The sequence below is a fragment of the Pavona decussata genome, unplaced genomic scaffold, assembly GCF_977016875.1.
Source record: "Pavona decussata unplaced genomic scaffold, jaPavDecu1.1 SCAFFOLD_262, whole genome shotgun sequence".
Classification (NCBI taxonomy): Eukaryota; Metazoa; Cnidaria; class Anthozoa; order Scleractinia; family Agariciidae; genus Pavona; species Pavona decussata.
In genome coordinates, this window is record NW_028145665.1 from 827,407 (window position 1) to 845,000 (window position 17,594).

The following is a 17,594-nucleotide window of genomic DNA, read 5'->3' on the forward strand; positions in this document are numbered from 1 at the left end:
AACGGCTGAATATGAAGGCAGCGAGGAGGGAAATCTGGTGAAATACATCACACGGAATGACTGCAAAGCGGTTGTGAACATTCTTTTTAAGCTAAAAGAAGTCCAAAACATTTTGCCTGGGGCTGTTCAAGCCGCGATCTACCTGGAGTTTGATGTTTACTGTAAATCCCTGAACACATTGAAGAAATCTTCCCCTGAGGAACTCGAAAAGATGTCAAACGCTGTGATTGTCGGGGAAGTTATGAGCAAGTGCCCCATTTGGTTTGCGTGTGCAAGGGGAGCTTGTGCTAAATTGTCCATTCCACGCGATTCAAAAATCACAAACGCCATCGCTCTGTCTACAGCAATTTTGGCGAGGTGCAGAAACAATAAACTGTCTTCAGTTGCGCACAGAATTTCTACTATTTTAATTCACAGCAGTGCCAAGAGTGCTGATTTCACCAGATTCAATCCGCTTGCTATTTGCATGTCCCATGATGAAACGATCACAAAGGAAATCCAAATGGGGAAATCCTACGATAGTTAGATCTTGTCATCGAAGCATAACGTAGAAAGTCAACACCAGGCAAACAAATTGCTTTCTGAAGTTTTGGAGAAGCAGTGCTGTGAATCAAATGGTGAAGCTCTACGTGTAGATGTGTCAAAGGATACCCTTCAAGATTACAGCAATTTCACTCAGAAGGGCTTCGAGAGATGTGCTATGTTAATTGCAGACAAGTCAGCTGTTCCCGGTCAGCTATCGGTAGACAAATTTACGGAGGTTATAGAAACGGAAAATTACAAAGGACAAAAGATGTACAGGTGAGAATTGATTTAATTAATCAGTTGAGCTCAACTCTATTATGTCAGCCTTCTTGTTTTGCTTGGATGTCGAGTTCGCTTATTTTCTTTTCTATAAAACGAAATAGACGCGTAAACTATGTTGACAAATTACTGTGCAAATATCTCGCGGCAGTTGTGTTTTGCATGACTGCTTTTTTTAAATTATATCACATTTTCAATTCCTGTAAGCTTACTGAAGACTGAAGTGTTAAAATTTTATTTACTCTGCAACTTACTCTCTATCAAATTATTTCTCATCTTTGTGGTCTTGGAGGGCAAACATGTCTTTTGTTTTTTAATTTTTCAAGTTTGGTATCGTAGTAGTATTATGTACATGTAGGTGAGGGTTATTTCTATTAATTTTGTAAGTCATGTGTGGTCTATGTACTCCAATCATTCACTCAATAATTTTTGTTGTTGCTTTTACTGTACAGTTTATCATACACCTGTTCTTTGTAAGAGATAACAGCCATTTATAATTTTATATGATAAGGAATTATAGGATAGGGAATTCTACAGTGTTCAGAGCATGAGTTATTATTGCTTTAATAATTTTTCAGCCACCAGGCCTAATTTCAAACTTTTTTTTTTCAGAATTGTTGCTGACAACTTTGACCTCAATATCAAAGCGCGTTTAAAGACAAAGGGACATGCAAACCAGTCTATACATTGGACCCATCAATATGCTGTTGAAGACTGGGTCCAAACACCTAGTACACTCAATGAGTCACAACCACAGTGTAATCCAAAAGATCTGCCATTGTCCCAGCTGTTACCAGACAGGGACATTCAGGAATCATTCAGGCGAGAATGTTCTGTATTGATCAGCCGTGTTCTTGTGACTTACTATGCACCATTCAAGATCTTCAGAGATGTCATTATTAACTATCTGCGTCATCCTTTTTTGGTCAGCTGCACTTATATCTTGATGACAACATTGTTCTTCGTTGCTGAGGAAGATTAGACACCGAGCCTTGGATGATCAGTCCAAATTTCCAGCATTACTACCCAGAAATGAGCATTTTACAAGGTTGACTGCTCTAGCTGCACACTTACAAGTACTTCACAGGGGATCAGAGAAACACTCACACAACTTCGTTAGAAGCCTCGTAACAAATGTGTAACCTGTCGAAGGACCGATGGACCTCCATATCGACCTGTAAGTTCTCCGCCATTACCTACATCACGAGTGTCGGAAGGTCAAGCATTTAGTACAACCAGTGTTGATTATGCTGGCCCCTTGTACGTCAAGAGCTCCACTGGAGAAAAAACGTCCCACCAAAGACTATATTGCCTCATTCACATGTGCAGTAGTTCGAGCTGTCCATTTAGAAGTTGTGGAGGATCTATCATCGGAGTCTTTCATTCGAGCCTTCAGAAAATTTGTGAGCAGACGAGGTGTTCCAGAAAGACTTATTTCAGACAATGTGAAAAACTTCAAGGACTGTAGCAAGAGGTTCACTTCCCTGTCTAATCAGATTCTGGAGGCAGAGAAAATGCAAAAACACTTGGCAAGTCATGGAATAAAGTGGCAGTTTATCGTTGAAAGAGCTCCCTGGTGAGGAGGATTTTACTCGTTGGTTCGGTGAAGAGGTGCCTCAAAAAGTCCCTTGGCAGGTTGTTACTCTCGTTCCCTGACATAGTTACATAGTCGGCCGCTGACTTACTTATACCCGGACATTGAAGATAATCTGCCTTTAACACCGGCGCATTTCCTGTGTGGCAACAGACTTACCACTCTACCCAATTTAGTTCAGGACAAAGAAGATGCTGACCCTCTGTTCATTCCTCCATTTGCGAGAATTAAGCACTATGAATCACCAATGAAAACGTTTTGGACACAATGGAGAAGAGAGTATTTGCTGAACCTGAGAGAATTTCATCGCCAATCACTCAAAGGACCCCCGGCAAGGAAAGACAGTTCTATCAAGATCGGTGATGTTGTTCTACTCCAAGAGAATCTTCCGAGAAGTCGATGGAGGCTGGCTCTTCTGGAGAAGCTTATCGAAGGAAGAGATGGCTGCTGTTGTACTCCTCAAGTTAAACTTGCCAATGGAAACCGGATTCAACGTCCTTTGCAGTTCCTTTTTCCGCTCGAAGTGCAAGACACAGCGTCTGATCATAAAGAGTCGAAATTCGAAGATATCAACACGACTAGTGATCCTCAGCGACCCTCTAAAAATAAGGTTGCCATTGAAGCGAGACAAAGACTTCACATGTGGACTCAGTGACACTTTCAATTTAAATCAGTTACTTAATATCTAGACTAAGGATTTCTTATTATCGTCGTGGGGGGAGGATGTTGTGAATTAATTTAGCCTAATTCGCTCGTGCGAATTGTTGTAGCAGTGGCGCACGGGCATCCCGATATTATGCTAATTTGTCTACTATGAAGGTTTTCGAATTCATCTTTATTAGCACATGGTTTAGTATATTGTTTGTAAACCGTCAAGAAATTAAACGTCTCGAGTTGGTTTATTTGGAGTCATTCCTGTTTGAACTTCTTGAGACATACCCATTGTCAGACCTGACTGAAGTCAACAGAAATAAAGGCCAACAAAGGAATGTTTATACCCTCTCGGGGTTCCCTTGGAAACCATACCTATTTTCCGACCATAATGGTCAAAATCTATACCCTCCAACCAGGAAACCAGTGTAATAAGTTGGTGTTGTTCAAACTAGAAGATCTTCTAGAGGCAACAATGCCATCACAGAAATACTGTTAGTAGGAAGATCATTACAACTGTACAAAAGCTATTTTCTGACTCATGCTTGAATTTGTTGTTTATTCCTGTTAGGGTCTGTTGCACATGAGAAACTATCTTGTGCATTGACGAGCAACAGCCTGGTAAAGGGAATCATGCAGGCATCACCCTTTGCACAAACAAGTTGTTTGGAAGGGTTCCATTCAGTCTTAAACCATTTTGCTCCCAAAATGATGGCCTTCTCTTACGTTGGGATGTACAGCAGGTATTGTTTACATAATATCTGATACAACTGTGACCTACATACAGCTAAATGGCTTTATTTTTAGTATTGTTTTAGTGTAAATGTTTTGTATCCTAGCATCATGCCCACCAAATATAGAACAAGATAGACATATTTATAGGTATATGGAACTAAATTAAAAATTGCATAGCACATATATTTACAGACATATTCTTCCTGCTGTTCACTTCAACTTTAATCTGCAAAGAGAGACGAGGCGCCGGAATGCCGATGGTGTTGAGCAAGTCAAAGTGACACCCTAAATTTAGGAACGGAGAGGCAATTGTGCGGAATGTCAGAGTTTCATAAAACTTTGGTCTGTATAGCTATAGAAAGTAGGGATGTGTGGTGACAGCAAAACCAGAGGGGGGGAGGGGGGTCATTGGAAATTCTGTCAAGTCCACCTCATAAACAGAAAGTATGAAGCGAAATTGGTAGGAATACCCTCGGTGAGGGGTGTATGGATCCATAATATTTTCTGCAACAACACAATAAGAGTTAACTAAATGAGGCCATGTTAAAATCTATTTTTTGAGTTTGATAGGACTCCTTTAGTTATGTGTGTTGTCTGTCCTAACACTCACCCTGATCTGCTAACCACCAGGCCACCATGCCCCCATGACTATGTGGAGAGAAAAAATTACATGATCTTTGCACTTATATTTTTATATTATGTAGAAGAAATGTCTCAAACGTTCTTAACCGCCACTAAAGAGCAATTGAGAAGTGCTGCAGAGAAGCTGAAGGAGATGACTCCTGCTCCAATGAATACAACGCTGGAAAAGGAATCCAGAGCAGATGCAGTAGAGAAAAGGGACCAGAAGATGTTCCCCAACCACTCCAGGTATGATAAATTATATCTAAAATGCGGCTGTGAATGAATGTACTCTGAATTCCCAATAATTTCTTTAAAATCAGTCAACCTTGAATTTTACCCATCTAAAGTGGGGAACCGTATATGGAGCACAGGTCACCAGTCAAACTCATCATTTGAGCTCCAGGAGCCCCAAAAATGTGATGCACCATTGCCGTGTTCATTAATTTGTTCCTTATTTTTTGAGGTTAGAAGGGATGATATATATGTTTGTTGCTTTACACTGTAATTTTCCTTTTGTTACATATGTTTGGGATATTTTTGGTTTTATTTTATAGTGTCTCATGTTGAAGAACAAGAATTAATTGATAGACAAGGCCTAAGGTAAGAGATTACGGAGCATTACAAAAAATTCGACCTCTATATCAAATCAAAGGCTCCTGTGAGCCAACTCGTGAATACAGTGTTTGGTTAGCTCAGGACTCAAAATATAAGCCGCAAAGCCTTAAGGGACCTCGCTGGCATTTTTTCTGCATCTTATGCCACTTTAAAAAGATTTGTAGCCCTTGGACACAACAAAATTGTGCTCCTTGAATAATTTTGTATTTGGAATGGTTGGCCTTTTTTTTACAGCCCTCCCACCCCCTCCCCCCAATAAAAAAAATAGAAAGAAAAAATTCCCCCGTCACCCCGGGACTCAAACTCGTAATCTCTTGCTTCCTAGGTTGTGCCCTAAGCCACAAGACAACATAATATACACTTAGGTACCCAAGTAACTGACATCTTGATCAATGACCATCCATTCCATTATTGTTTACAGGGCATTGTAAATCTGCATTCCATGAACACCTCACCGAAATCCTAGAGCTGGTGGCAGACCGCGTGATTGTTCGTGGTGTCTCACCAAAGTCCATGATTCTACCCCACTGCACATGGGATAAATTTGGTGAGATTCTAGCTGATGGGGGATAGATCGCTTGGCTTGTTTGATGAGTTAATGTCATTTTTCACTACAATGAACATGTACTCATTAAACAAGATGCAAGTCTCAGATACACGGAAGTATCAGGATTTTTATTATTTACATAATATCAAATAGATTTTAAGAATATAGAAATAGTAACAATTATAAGAAAAAAAGAGAAACACAGGAACGAAATGAGAAAAAAGAAGTTTTAAAAAATATATTGTACATTGTTAGCCCATGGAGCAGGCATATAATTTTTACTGGGCAAGCAGTAAAGGCTATGATACAGGATACAAATACTATATGCTGCCATCTTGGATGATTAAAAGCTGACAGAGGCTTGGGGTAAGCCCAAAAAGGATTCCGAGGGAGAAGACGATTGGTTTAAAAAATAAGAGGTGGAGGGTAAACACGGCCCTCACCCGTTTCTCCTTCACTGGTGCCAATTGTCTACTAGCTGCGTATTGAAAATGGCGGCCTTTAAACGAGCATTCAAATAACTGAGTGTTCCCACACCCAAAAATGACTGCGCTGCTATATAAATTATTATTATTGTTGTTGTTGTTATTATTATTATTATTATTATTATTACTATTATTATTATTATTATTATTACTATTATTTTAATTAAGTTAAATAACTTAATTTACCTACTTTCACCTTTTGACAGACTGTACATACCCCCTCAACAAATAAAAAAATATACATGTAATTATTTATGACCTGAATTAATTCTTTGCTATTTTCCATCAACAGTCACAGGCAATGCAAATTTCAGTGTGCAGATAACCTTGTTTAACTTCATGGGCTTTACCCGAACCATACACAGCATTCCCAGTGATAGAGGATGCCTCAAACAACGCCAAGGGATTTACTACTCGTATTCTGTGGTATGTCCCAAAACCAGTATTTGCCACCCTCAGAGAATCCATTTTGGCTCCAGACGAATACGAAATAGTGACCACATTCAAAGAGAAATTGGGTAAGTTTCTACATCTGTCAGCATCTTTTAAATTTCATTGCTACAATATTACTGTAATTATCATTTTTTCTTTCATCGTCATTTTATTAATGAGAGTAAAAGAAACCGTATGATAACTCGAGGCTTAGACTTTCACAGCCATAACACCCGCTCCAAGGAATTTATTTACGGTGGCCCACAACTGTCACATCAAATACAAATTCTCACATCAAAAACAAATTCCCCACATCAAAATCAAATTGACCACATCAAACACAAATTCGCCACAACAAAAGCAAAATCGTCACTGCAAAAAGCAAATTCACCACATCAAAAACTAATTTGTCACATCAAAAACGAACTTGTCACATCAAAAACAAATTTGTCACAGCAAAAACAAATCCTCACATCAAAATCAAAAACACCGACTAAACGGTCAGCAGTCAATGAACGAAAGCTATCTCCAGTTTTCACTCGGCCTTCACCCGACCGCCATTTTGTTCTTGCACATGGTACTGTTGTCTTGCTCGGGATGTATTGCAGTAATTGCGGGAGAAGTGTAGAGAACTGCAACTTTTGTGCCAACTGCGGAAAAGGTAAGTCATTGTGGTAAGCAAGTGGCAGTCGAGAAAGTCAAAGACAGCTAAGTAGTTGGTCGAAGGGACCGAACTTATAGTTTGACCTCTCTATTTTGTAGCAGCAAAATGCACGTGTCAAAAACGGGCTTCAGGGGACAGGGGGAGTCCCGGTAGCCTTTAGAGCCCGAAGTTAAAGCTAAGGAATAGTGTTGCGAGTCCTAGCAAAATTGTTTGATCATTGTAGTTAGCATTTCATTTGTATTGTTTTGGTTACGGACATATTACCTTTCTTGAGATACTGTAGTTGAAAAGCTAATGTCTTAGTCGAGAAGATCCTGGATTGCAAAATGTACCGGGTGTTGTTTTCCTTCCACATAGCAGTACTGTCACTTAAGGGGCCAGGGGTCCGGGAATTCCTCTCTTAAGAGCATGGCACCCAGCTACTTTTATTGGAAACAAAAGGAAAAAAGGACCAAAGGAACTTCATATCTTTTTGATTCCCCACCTACTAACTGAATATATCCGGCAGCTTGAAATCGTAGTGACAGCCCTGAAACGGGAGATGTTTTTCTTTTTCGGTTATAAATGTTGCTGAAACAAAGTAATCCTTTTTGGATTCTGTTAATCCACAAGATAACTTTGCATGCTCTCCTTCCTAAACTTTATTCTAATTGATAAAACAAGTATTCAATCTTCACAATTCAATTTTCAATTTGTGTAGGAGTTAACCAGGAGAATCCAGGGCCAAGCACCTCCACTAGTGCACAGGAAGCAAGTTCTGTTAAGTCCAGCAAATCTATCAAGACCTTCACAGAGTATAAGGCAGCTAAAGGCAAGCAATGGTTTTCTAAAGTCAAAGGTGGGAAGGCAAAAAGTAGTAAGACCTCAACAGTAGATAAGGAAGTGCTTATCTATATTGGTTTGCTTGAGTGGAATGAAAAAGAAAGTGTTCTCAAACCGAAAAGAGGAAAGAAGGTAGCCTTGCGGATTTCAAATTCTGCAAAATCTTCACTGATTCGCCAAAAAGCAGAAGAGAAATGGAAGGCTTATTATAGTAACTTCTATGACGAGAACCAAACCTATCTCCTTCTTTATGAAGATGGGCAGAAGGTTCTTTTTCTACCTGGGACTAGTGAACTGTTTACCTTAAAGTGATACCAGGAGGAAGTGGGGAAAGACTATAATAGAATCTATTTATATCTATGCACAAATGAAGACTACGACAACACTCTCATGGGTGCTGATGACAGTGATGATGACAGCATGTCCCGTTTCCCAAAATGTTCCAAGCTTGAGAGTGACCCAATTGTTACTGTAACTATACCTGACGAACAAATGAAACTGGATGAGCAGATTGCAAGAGAATTAGATAACGAGCTGAACCAAGTTGTGGAAGTAGCAATAGTTACTGAAAACAGTGACAATCTACAAGTACTATCACACGATGAGAATTCCAGCCTGTTAGAACAAGAGAAGAGTGCTGGACAACATACTCAAGTAGCAATTACTGACCATGTCGGTGTTGTTAGAGAAATTAGCCAAAGAGTTGATGACACAGGTCAATTCTTCATTGTGGTACGAAGGGTTTCCCATTTAACAAGATGCCTAAATCTCTGGCGACGTGAATCATTGAGAACCAGGCAAAACAAAGTTTTAAGAGTCCATTTCACAGGTGAAGATGGGATAGACAGTGGCGCCATGGTTAAAGAGTTCGTAGCAAAAGCTGTAGCAGACATGGGAAATATTATGTTTCCTGGTGGTAGTCCTGTGGATTCAACCTACAATGTACAGAACGGATACTTCCAGTCTTGTGGAGAAATTGCTGCTGTAAGCCTTGCTCAAGGGGGTCCATCGCCTTGTGTTTTACAGGGATGTGTTTATGACGGTATGGTCAACCCAGAGACTGACTTCAAGAGTTTGAATTTAGAGCACATTACGCCACAGGAGAAGATGATCCTCGAAAATATCCAAAATGACTTGGATAACCATCGTGACACAATTGTAGAGCATGGTTACACTGGTGTTATTGACCAAGAGCACATCAGTGACATCACAGGATCCATTCTGATTAGTCTTGTCACCAGACGACAACTGTATTTATCTGAATTCATGAGAGGGCTGGAGCTTTATGGGCTTGCTGATGTAATAAAGCAAAACCCGGAAATATGTAAGCCACTTTTTGTCATGGGGCAAGCAAAGGATGTTGATGCAAACTATGTGTTTTTCCTTATGAAACCACGTTATGCTGTGGAGGGATCAACCAGACGGGAAGTTGAGGAGTCTGCGATGGATAGCTTTCAGGACTTTTTGATATCTTTGGAAGATGAAAAGAAGATCAGTGGATATTCTGAGGCTCTTACTTGGAATTATGAAGACAGCGGAGACAGGGGAAGTGACAGACAACAAGCAAAAGAATTTCAAACAGCAGATATCTCTGTGGCCGGTGTCTTGGGCTGGCTAACTGGCCAAAGACACCGACCCCTCAAAGGTGATCCCCTCACAATTAATGTTAACTTTGACCAGGATTGTTTTGATCGTAACCCCAAGCACAGTATTTGCTTCCCGTGTGTTGCAGCATGTGGAAGGGAGTTAACTCTACCAGTGTCTCACATGGGCGACACAGAACAATTTCGCCAAACTTTCCTTCTAGCCTACTGCAAGGGCCAATCATTTTCGAGGCCATAGAGACCTTCAGCAATTCTTAGTTTCTAGCTAAGTCCATTGGTACACACCTTTTTGTGTGTGTTTCATACAATAGTGGTCATAAATGCCTTTGAAGGTGCAATGATAATTATGCTTGTGTTAGTTAAGGTCATGGAGACCTTCAACTGTGTTAGTTAAGGTTATGGAGACCTTCAACTGTGTTAGTTAAGGTTATGGTCGCAGAGTAGACATTTCCATTCTTAACATTTAAATTCTTGCAGATAATTTTTGCTTGCAGGCCCATAATCTTTAGTAGAGTGGTTTTAAGGTTGGATTGACACTTGAAATAATTAAAGTTTTGTTGTTGTTGCTGTTGTTGGTTAACCTGTTGAATGACATCAGGTAAAGCTGCCGTTGCCTTGAATAAAATTGGGACGCAGGTCCAGACAATTTAGTTTGTTTGGCAGCCTGTGCAACAATGTTGAACACTTTCATATGCATAAAAAACGTTTTTTCGTGGATCAAGAAGCTTCGTCTTATGACATCATCGGACAAAGTTATGTACTTCAGTGTTGGGTGATATGGTATATGTATGGCCAAGGCTTAAGGGGAGTGTTAATATCATATCACAAATAGTGATACTAGCAGATTTTCACGCTCCCCCTTCAGTTGAAAAATTTTCATGCCAAGCAGTTTATGAATTGGTTTATTTACGCGCTCAGGGAGTGTAGGTGGTTACTTAAAAGTTTATTGCTCCAGAAGTGCATTAATCACTTAAACTGAAAAAGTAATGCTACGTCTTCAAGTGAATACCTGTTCAGAGTCTGGTATGTACATACTACTGTACATGTAACAAACTGTATTTTGACTGTATCTTTCTCCAACACCAAGATATGGGGGAAAAAAGAGACTACTTTGGAAATACATCAAAAATTGTTTATGTTTGTAAACTTCAAGCCACCAACTATAGGCTTTGTAGCAAAATACTGGATGTCTGCTGATCTTTTATTCAATTCATTTAAACAACTCATCATAATTACATGTATCTGTTCTGGTCTTTTCGATAATAATTTCCAACTGCCAAACTTATCAGCAGTAAGAGGATGACAAGGTAGAGCAGTTTTCAATAAGTGCATTGTAGAACCTAATACAAACTAATTACTAAGGGCAACAACTTGCGAATCAAAACAAAGACAAACTATCTAATTAGTCAACTAGAGCTCCAAGCAAACACATGTGGTTTTAGTTTGATTGGTTGAGAAAGTAGCACAAGATTTTTTTAGCCAATCACAGGGCATAGTAATGCAAAAACAAATTAATTACAGAATATTACTTTCAACATTCGCTGAATACTGCTCTTATTGAAATCAATTACTTTGAAAGCCTACAGCTCAAGAGGGTGTTTTGTTCAGAGCCATTACAGCCGTGAGATTGACAGCAGGTTGATTTTTTACGTGCACAAGTTCTTGGTTTTCTTGATGAACATAGACAAAACTATGAAGAATATCCATGAAGGGCAACATGCATTAATTTTTTGTACATTTCAAGTGCTTCTTCCCATTCGCCTGGCAAAGGCATTGAAAGACTACTTCTGGCATACTCTAAGTATTCCTGGTGATCATTGTCAGGGCTATCCAAATGTTCAGTTATATACTGTGCACCAAATTCAACTTGGGCAGCAGGTACTTCAATTAGGCAATCCCTTGCACCATGAAGGTCAGGTAAGAAAAAAAGAGAATCTGGACATCCTGGTACAGTGTTATTTCTTGATTTTTGAATTCTATGTGTGTTCCAGTGCTCTTTCACAGAATCAAGTTCTTTTTGCAGTACATTGCTAAAACAATACCACAGGCATTCCATACTTAAATCAGATGTAGTGTCCACAATACCCTGAAACTATAAGTCACTAAAAAAATTCCTCCACCATGCACAACAATTCTTTGAATAATACGACCACCAGCCCTCAATTCTTTGATTCCTTGGGGAAGAGACATATCGATGTGCTTCAGGATTATCACGGAAGAAAGATTGCATTGCTGCTGCAAGTCCATTTTCAATCCCCAAATCTGTAATCAGTTCTACTGGACAACCCCCCAATTCTGAAACTGTTCTTGCATAAAAAGTGGCTATTTTGTTTGGTGAGTTATTGGAACGAGTAATTTCCAGCCACAAAATCTTACGGCTAAAACCATCAATTGCACCATGGATAGGAAAACCCCAACACTTAAGTTTGTCGTAGCCATCAATATGCCATGAGTAGTTGGGCCCAGGATTCTGATACTCTCTTCTCTTTAAGCGATGCTTTCTTCTCAATTCAGTCCCTTCCGGATCCATCTCCTTTAAAAGGTCCTGAACAATTACTCTAGGAATGCGGAGTCCCTCCATTTCGAGGGTGTGCCACATTGCACGATACCCATGTGCTGAGCAAGGACCATCAATAAGTTCACTCATACGCCTCTGTACCTTCAAAAAGGTATCACTGAATGATTCTTGTTTTGTAACACCACGCCTAAACAAACGATATTTCTTTAACTTTCTTAAAAGAGTACTGTAACTTATTTGGCACTGATGACGATCACTAAGGAAATGGAGGATTTCTTGGTAGCTAAACCCACGGTGGAAGTAGTACTTCAGAATTTCTTCTTCTTCTTCAAAGCTTCCATCCCCTTCACAGTCACTGTCTGAGCTGTCTGATGATGGGTAAACTCCTGAAAGTCATGATTTTAATAACTTATCAGAAATATAATTAAGATTACCAACTGTTCTTGATTTATCATACAGTCAATCAATCTCAACTAAAAAAGAGAAGAAGAAATACTAACAGTAGAAAGATACATACATGTACACTCTCTGATGCAAACAACTCATAAAACAGACTTAATTTAATTTTATGACAAAAAGTGCTTATCTATGGCATTGAAGGGAGATATTAAGACTTACAGCATGTTAAAAGGTATGGATGACTGGAAGTAGTTTGCCATTTTTCCTTATGAATTACTTCATAATTTTTTTCTGTAAGGCTTTGTATTCAATATGTGGAGCATATTCTGACTTTCAACAATGCTATTATTATTACTGAAATTTCCTCTTTAGTGAGCTTCAGGCTAGAAAGCATTAATATAATCATGAATTCTTCTTCTACTTCAATCACTTTTTTCCTTTAAAACAAGGGGATCGCTTTTTTCGTTTATAACTAGGGGATGTTAAGGCTGTTAAATAGCTAAAAATGGGGTAAGATTTCCGCACAGCCAGCACAGCCTATGTGTCATGAAGCAATCTCATACCACTTTATGGATATACTTAATATGAATAGAGTCCAAATATGTATGCACAATAAATGTGTGGGGCTGTGCAGAAATCTTACGAGCTGGGTGTGATGACCCATGCACAAAGGCGTGAGATTATATCCCTCTAACCCACGCCCTCTGATTTGAGTTATAAAGTCAACCTTTCGTGACTTTCGTACACCTAGCTGAACTGTTCATTCGCCACTGGCTTACCACAACGACTTACCTTTTCTGCAATTGGCACAAAAGTTGCAGTTCTCTACACTTCTCCCACAATTGCTGCAATACATCCCGAGCAAGATAACAGTACCATGTGCAAGAACAAAATGGCGGTCGGGTGAAGGCCGAGTGAAAACTGGAGATAGCTTTCGCTCATTGACCGCTGAATCGATGTTTTTGATTTTGATGTGAGGAATAAGTTTTTGCTGTGACAAGTTTGTTTTTGATGTGACAAGTTCGTTTTTGATGTGGTGAATTTGCTTTTGTAGTGACGATTTTGCTTTTGTTGTGGCGAATTTGTGTTTGATGTGGTAAGTTTGACTTTGATGTGGGGAATTTGTTTTTGTTGTGGCGAATTTGTGTTTGTTGTGGCGAATTTGATTTTGATGCGGTAAATTTGATTTTGATGTGGGGAATTTGTATTTGATGTGACAGTTGTGGGCCACCGTATTTATTAGATCTATCAGATCAAATACGAACTGGGGACTACCCACACAGATCCTTAATTAGTGCATCGACTGACTAGCCTTCCTTCCAGAAGACATGAGATGTTTACCTTTTGATGCTTTTAAAATTTCATTACTTAAAAATTTGAAATCTCAATAAGTTTTTCTTAGTGTGACATATTTTAGTTCATCCATTTTTAATATTTTATTTTATTTTTTTTAATGCAGTGCCCTATTGAAAACCACATTATGTGACATAGGCCATCTGTAAAAAGAATTTTCTTATTATTATCATCCTCTACATTTGTTTAAAATAATCAAATCATACCATCGCTTCAAATCCCAATGAGACAACTTCATCTTGCTTGCCCACAATTCAGCTATATTATTGCTTAAATATAGCTTTGCCATGTTTTAAAATTTTACATTTCAACACAATCTTTTCAATTATGCTATGATCAAATTGACTTATCGTCATTTCATTTTCAAACTCAACTCAATAAGCTGCACTGTTTTTGAAAATATTTTAGTATTTAGCTATAATTCACTTTAGTTATATACTAAGTACTATTTTAGAAGGCTAATAGAACACATTTAACTGACAATTTATCACAAAGCATACTGCCCAGTATTACCAACAACATTATTATGCCATTTTTAAATCTCAATCCAAAATGCATTTTACCAGTTGATTTTTTAGCGGACTTGTATATTCATGGCGAGATGACCTACCAAATCGAAGATAAAGGCAAACTGAAGGCAGTTACTGTCAATCGCACAGAATATACGTTGACTGAAGAAGCCCTGGAAACATTTGAAAAAATCCACGACTCACGGGAAAAGGACATTTGTGAAAAGAACCCAACTGACGCATTGATAGGAGGTAATTAATTACATCATTAGGTAATTAATTAAGTATACATCACATTTTTTAACCAATCAAGTGGCATAGATAGGACATTAAGTCTCACATAATCAAACACCACTTTACAAGTCAACTCTTAAATCAGACCCCATAACAGGGTTAGAAATACTTGTAGCCTCTCCTGAATTCATTTTCTTGATTTTAAAAATAATTTTCTACAGTAACTAGGAAAAACATCTTTCACCTTTTGGATATAAGTAACATATTAGTATACCACATATTACTACAAAGCAAACATCATGCATAATTGTACAACAATGATATCCAATTATAATAATTATCATGCATTTTATATATTTATCCTATTTGCTGGACCACCACTCAAAACAGAAACATAATTCCTTGGGTTGCAAACAAAGTAAGTTTTACAGCCTCTCTTTAACAGCTGTTAAAAATTTCAGATCGGTAGGATTGATTACAATTTGAAATCCCTGAAATAATTCACTTGCCCGCTGGAAAGTTATTAAAAACAGAATATGCACTACCCTGGAATAATAACACACATCCCTGCCAGTTAGATGACATGACTTCCTTTTTATGCTGCTCCTTCAAACTCTACATTAAACTGCATAAAGTATATATTTTACAATCTCTGTTTTGACATTTTACTTTTCTAGGCATTTACTCACGTGGAAAATCACACATTCTTCGCTTAGCTCTCCCTATTCAATTATGACTCACAGAATTTGACAGTGATGATGAGGTAGGTAACATCATTCCATAAAACCCATAAGGGATTTTAATCTCAGACTGCCAATAATAAGAAAAACATACACATGACAAAAGCCACTAACACAAAATCATACTTTCTAAACCATACCTATTATAGAAAGGGCCTTTCTTATACCAGTTGCCCTTCAAAATAACCTGACCTATCGTTTTAAAAACAGTGAATGTACCAGTGTTCCAAAGGTTAAATAAAGCATCTCTTGATAATGAAAATCTTGTTGATGATGGTACAATAGACCTTTTCCTGGCTTTTCACCTGTTGACTTCGAAAAAAATTGGGAACTTAGATCCATCCACTCCAGGAGAAGCGCCATTATTAAATTAGTAAAAACTAAATCCTCACACTTATTCACCATATTATAATTGATGTATACTATTGAACTTGACATAATAAAAAATGAAACAAATCTGGTTGCCTTATATTAGAAATGTGTCTGAATTCTCCAAAACACTACATATGGCATTGCTCTAAAATAAATTATTCATTTCAAATTATAGTTTCAGCTAATTCTTTATAATAATAACTGTTACTAACTGTAACATCTTTCAATAACAAATCAGATAAACAAATTAATCTACTGACCCTTATGATTTTAACATAACAGCACACTGCCACATTGTTTTGTTATTTGAATACGGTATTAAACTTTCATGTTCTCCTATTAGACTACAGATCATGATGATACACCATCTGACGGTGCGACTCAAGGATCAACCAACTCAGATGATAAAAACATGGTAAATAATTAACAATTATTCTATGAGCGCGCGTTGGATATGAGATGGTAAATAGCCAACGAGGCGCGAAGCGCCCAGTTGGCTATAACTAATCTCATATCCAACAAGCGCGAATGGAATAATTGTTTCATTAAATTCTTTGCGTTTGGACATTGCTGTTGAAGTTTACCGAATTTTTATATTTTTAGAAAAACTTTCTTTCAAATTTAAACGACCGGATGTTGAGGCAACCTCCGACCAAAGCGCGCGAAACCTAATGATCACATGACACCTGCAGCGCTTTACAAACAGAGTTGAATGAAAAATCGAAAGCGAAGAAAATCGGACACAGTCAGACATCCAAAAATTCAAGAAACGTTTAAATGTACGAATTATAACCTTTCCGAGACTAGCATTCAAGTGCTTTTGAAGTTCCAGCTCATCGTGAAGCATAATAGTTGTGCACATTTGAGCAAATGTTCTGCTGTGTGGTGCCGAGTGAAGGAAGAGATCAGGGCAAGGACGGCTTTTATCATGCTGAACTGAATTCCTCGCGGACGATTTAAAACACTTCAGGCATGTCCAAGTGTACGAGGTACAACCTCACTGAGACAAGCATTCAGTGCAAGTTTTTAAACTTCAAGCTTATTTGAGAAGCGTAAGAGCTGTGCACTTTAGTGCAAATGTTTTGCTGAGTGGTGCCGAGCGATGGAAACGAACATTTTGGCCGCCGCTCGTACAGATTTCATAGATGAACCATGTGATATCTGTGAAGTCCTCGTAAATTCGTAAAAACATAAAGGCAGGCATGAAGCTCTTCCTGAGAAATTTCTTCGATTGGCTTTAACCTCTTACCGCCAGGATTTGCAAGCCATTTTGAAATTTTTAAAGGTAACCGGTTGTTATTGTTGTTGTTATGTGATCTAAAAAATCGTAAAATCTTGCAATTTTGAAGATTTTAAGGTATTCCGGGAGGCTAATTTGTTGAATTTTGACACTAATTAAAAGCATTGTTTCTGAGCCAGTATTTAAGATACAGACATCATTTTAATACCACTAATTCATCAATCCATACAGATTCCAAAAAAATATTTTTTAAAAAGAAATATTTAATGGAATGTCTGGAATTTTAAGAATTTAAGGGTGCTGTCATTCACAAGAAATTTTCTGAAATCAATCAAATACAAACGGGAATTTATTATTTTCATTTAAAATTTGGGACACAATTAAAATGCACAAAAACACATCTTTTCACCGCAGTGCGCATTGTAGTTTTGTTTTGAACTGTTTTAAGAGCGAAATTTCACAAAATTTACCTTCATGGAAAGTAAGGTCCACTCACTCGCGTTCTAAGGCACTCTCTGTTGCGCACTGCGGTGTAAAGTTTCCTTTTCTCATGCAGTTTAAAACTGCCAAGTTTCAAACATCTACGCCATATCGTCTTGAAGAAAACATGATAAATGTTCCCTAATCTCACACATCGTAAGCCTTTTCTGTG

General features: G+C 38.2%; 1 protein-coding gene, 1 long non-coding RNA gene and 1 pseudogene across 3 annotated transcripts in view; 2 read left to right on the top strand and 1 right to left on the bottom strand.

Moving 5' to 3' along the window:
* Positions 1-2,051: 2,051 nt before the first annotated feature.
* On the top strand, positions 2,052-3,053 carry LOC146456028 (uncharacterized). Its single transcript, XM_085093637.1, has 2 exons — positions 2,052-2,333; positions 2,466-3,053. Exons 1-2 carry the CDS (start codon positions 2,052-2,054, stop codon positions 3,051-3,053), a joined length of 870 nt encoding a protein of 289 aa, XP_084949763.1.
* Positions 3,054-6,258: 3,205 nt separating this feature from the next.
* Positions 6,259-17,594, top strand: part of LOC146456029 (uncharacterized) — a 19,676-nt gene continuing 8,340 nt past the window's right edge. The window contains exons 1-4 of the long non-coding RNA XR_014858904.1: positions 6,259-6,573; positions 14,414-14,608; positions 15,268-15,353; positions 16,046-16,117. This is a non-coding gene — a long non-coding RNA (uncharacterized LOC146456029). The remainder of the gene's footprint in view (positions 6,574-14,413; positions 14,609-15,267; positions 15,354-16,045; positions 16,118-17,594) is intronic.
* On the bottom strand, positions 11,130-13,362 carry LOC146456030 (uncharacterized; annotated as a pseudogene). Its single transcript, XR_014858900.1, has 2 exons — positions 13,287-13,362; positions 11,130-12,481 (listed from the first exon to the last, which is right to left on the bottom strand). The product of XR_014858900.1 is annotated as an uncharacterized LOC146456030 (transcript).

What these genes read in the sequence shown, in the direction of transcription:
- LOC146456028 (XM_085093637.1), top strand. Translation starts at nt 2,052, where the DNA reads ATGCTGGCCCCTTGTACGTCAAGAGCTCCACTGGAGAAAAAACGTCCC. An exon ending in AGAAAATGCAAAAACACTTG is followed by an intron (nt 2,334 to 2,465) that starts GCAAGTCATGGA and finishes TCCCTGACATAG; the next exon opens with TTACATAGTCGGCCGCTGAC.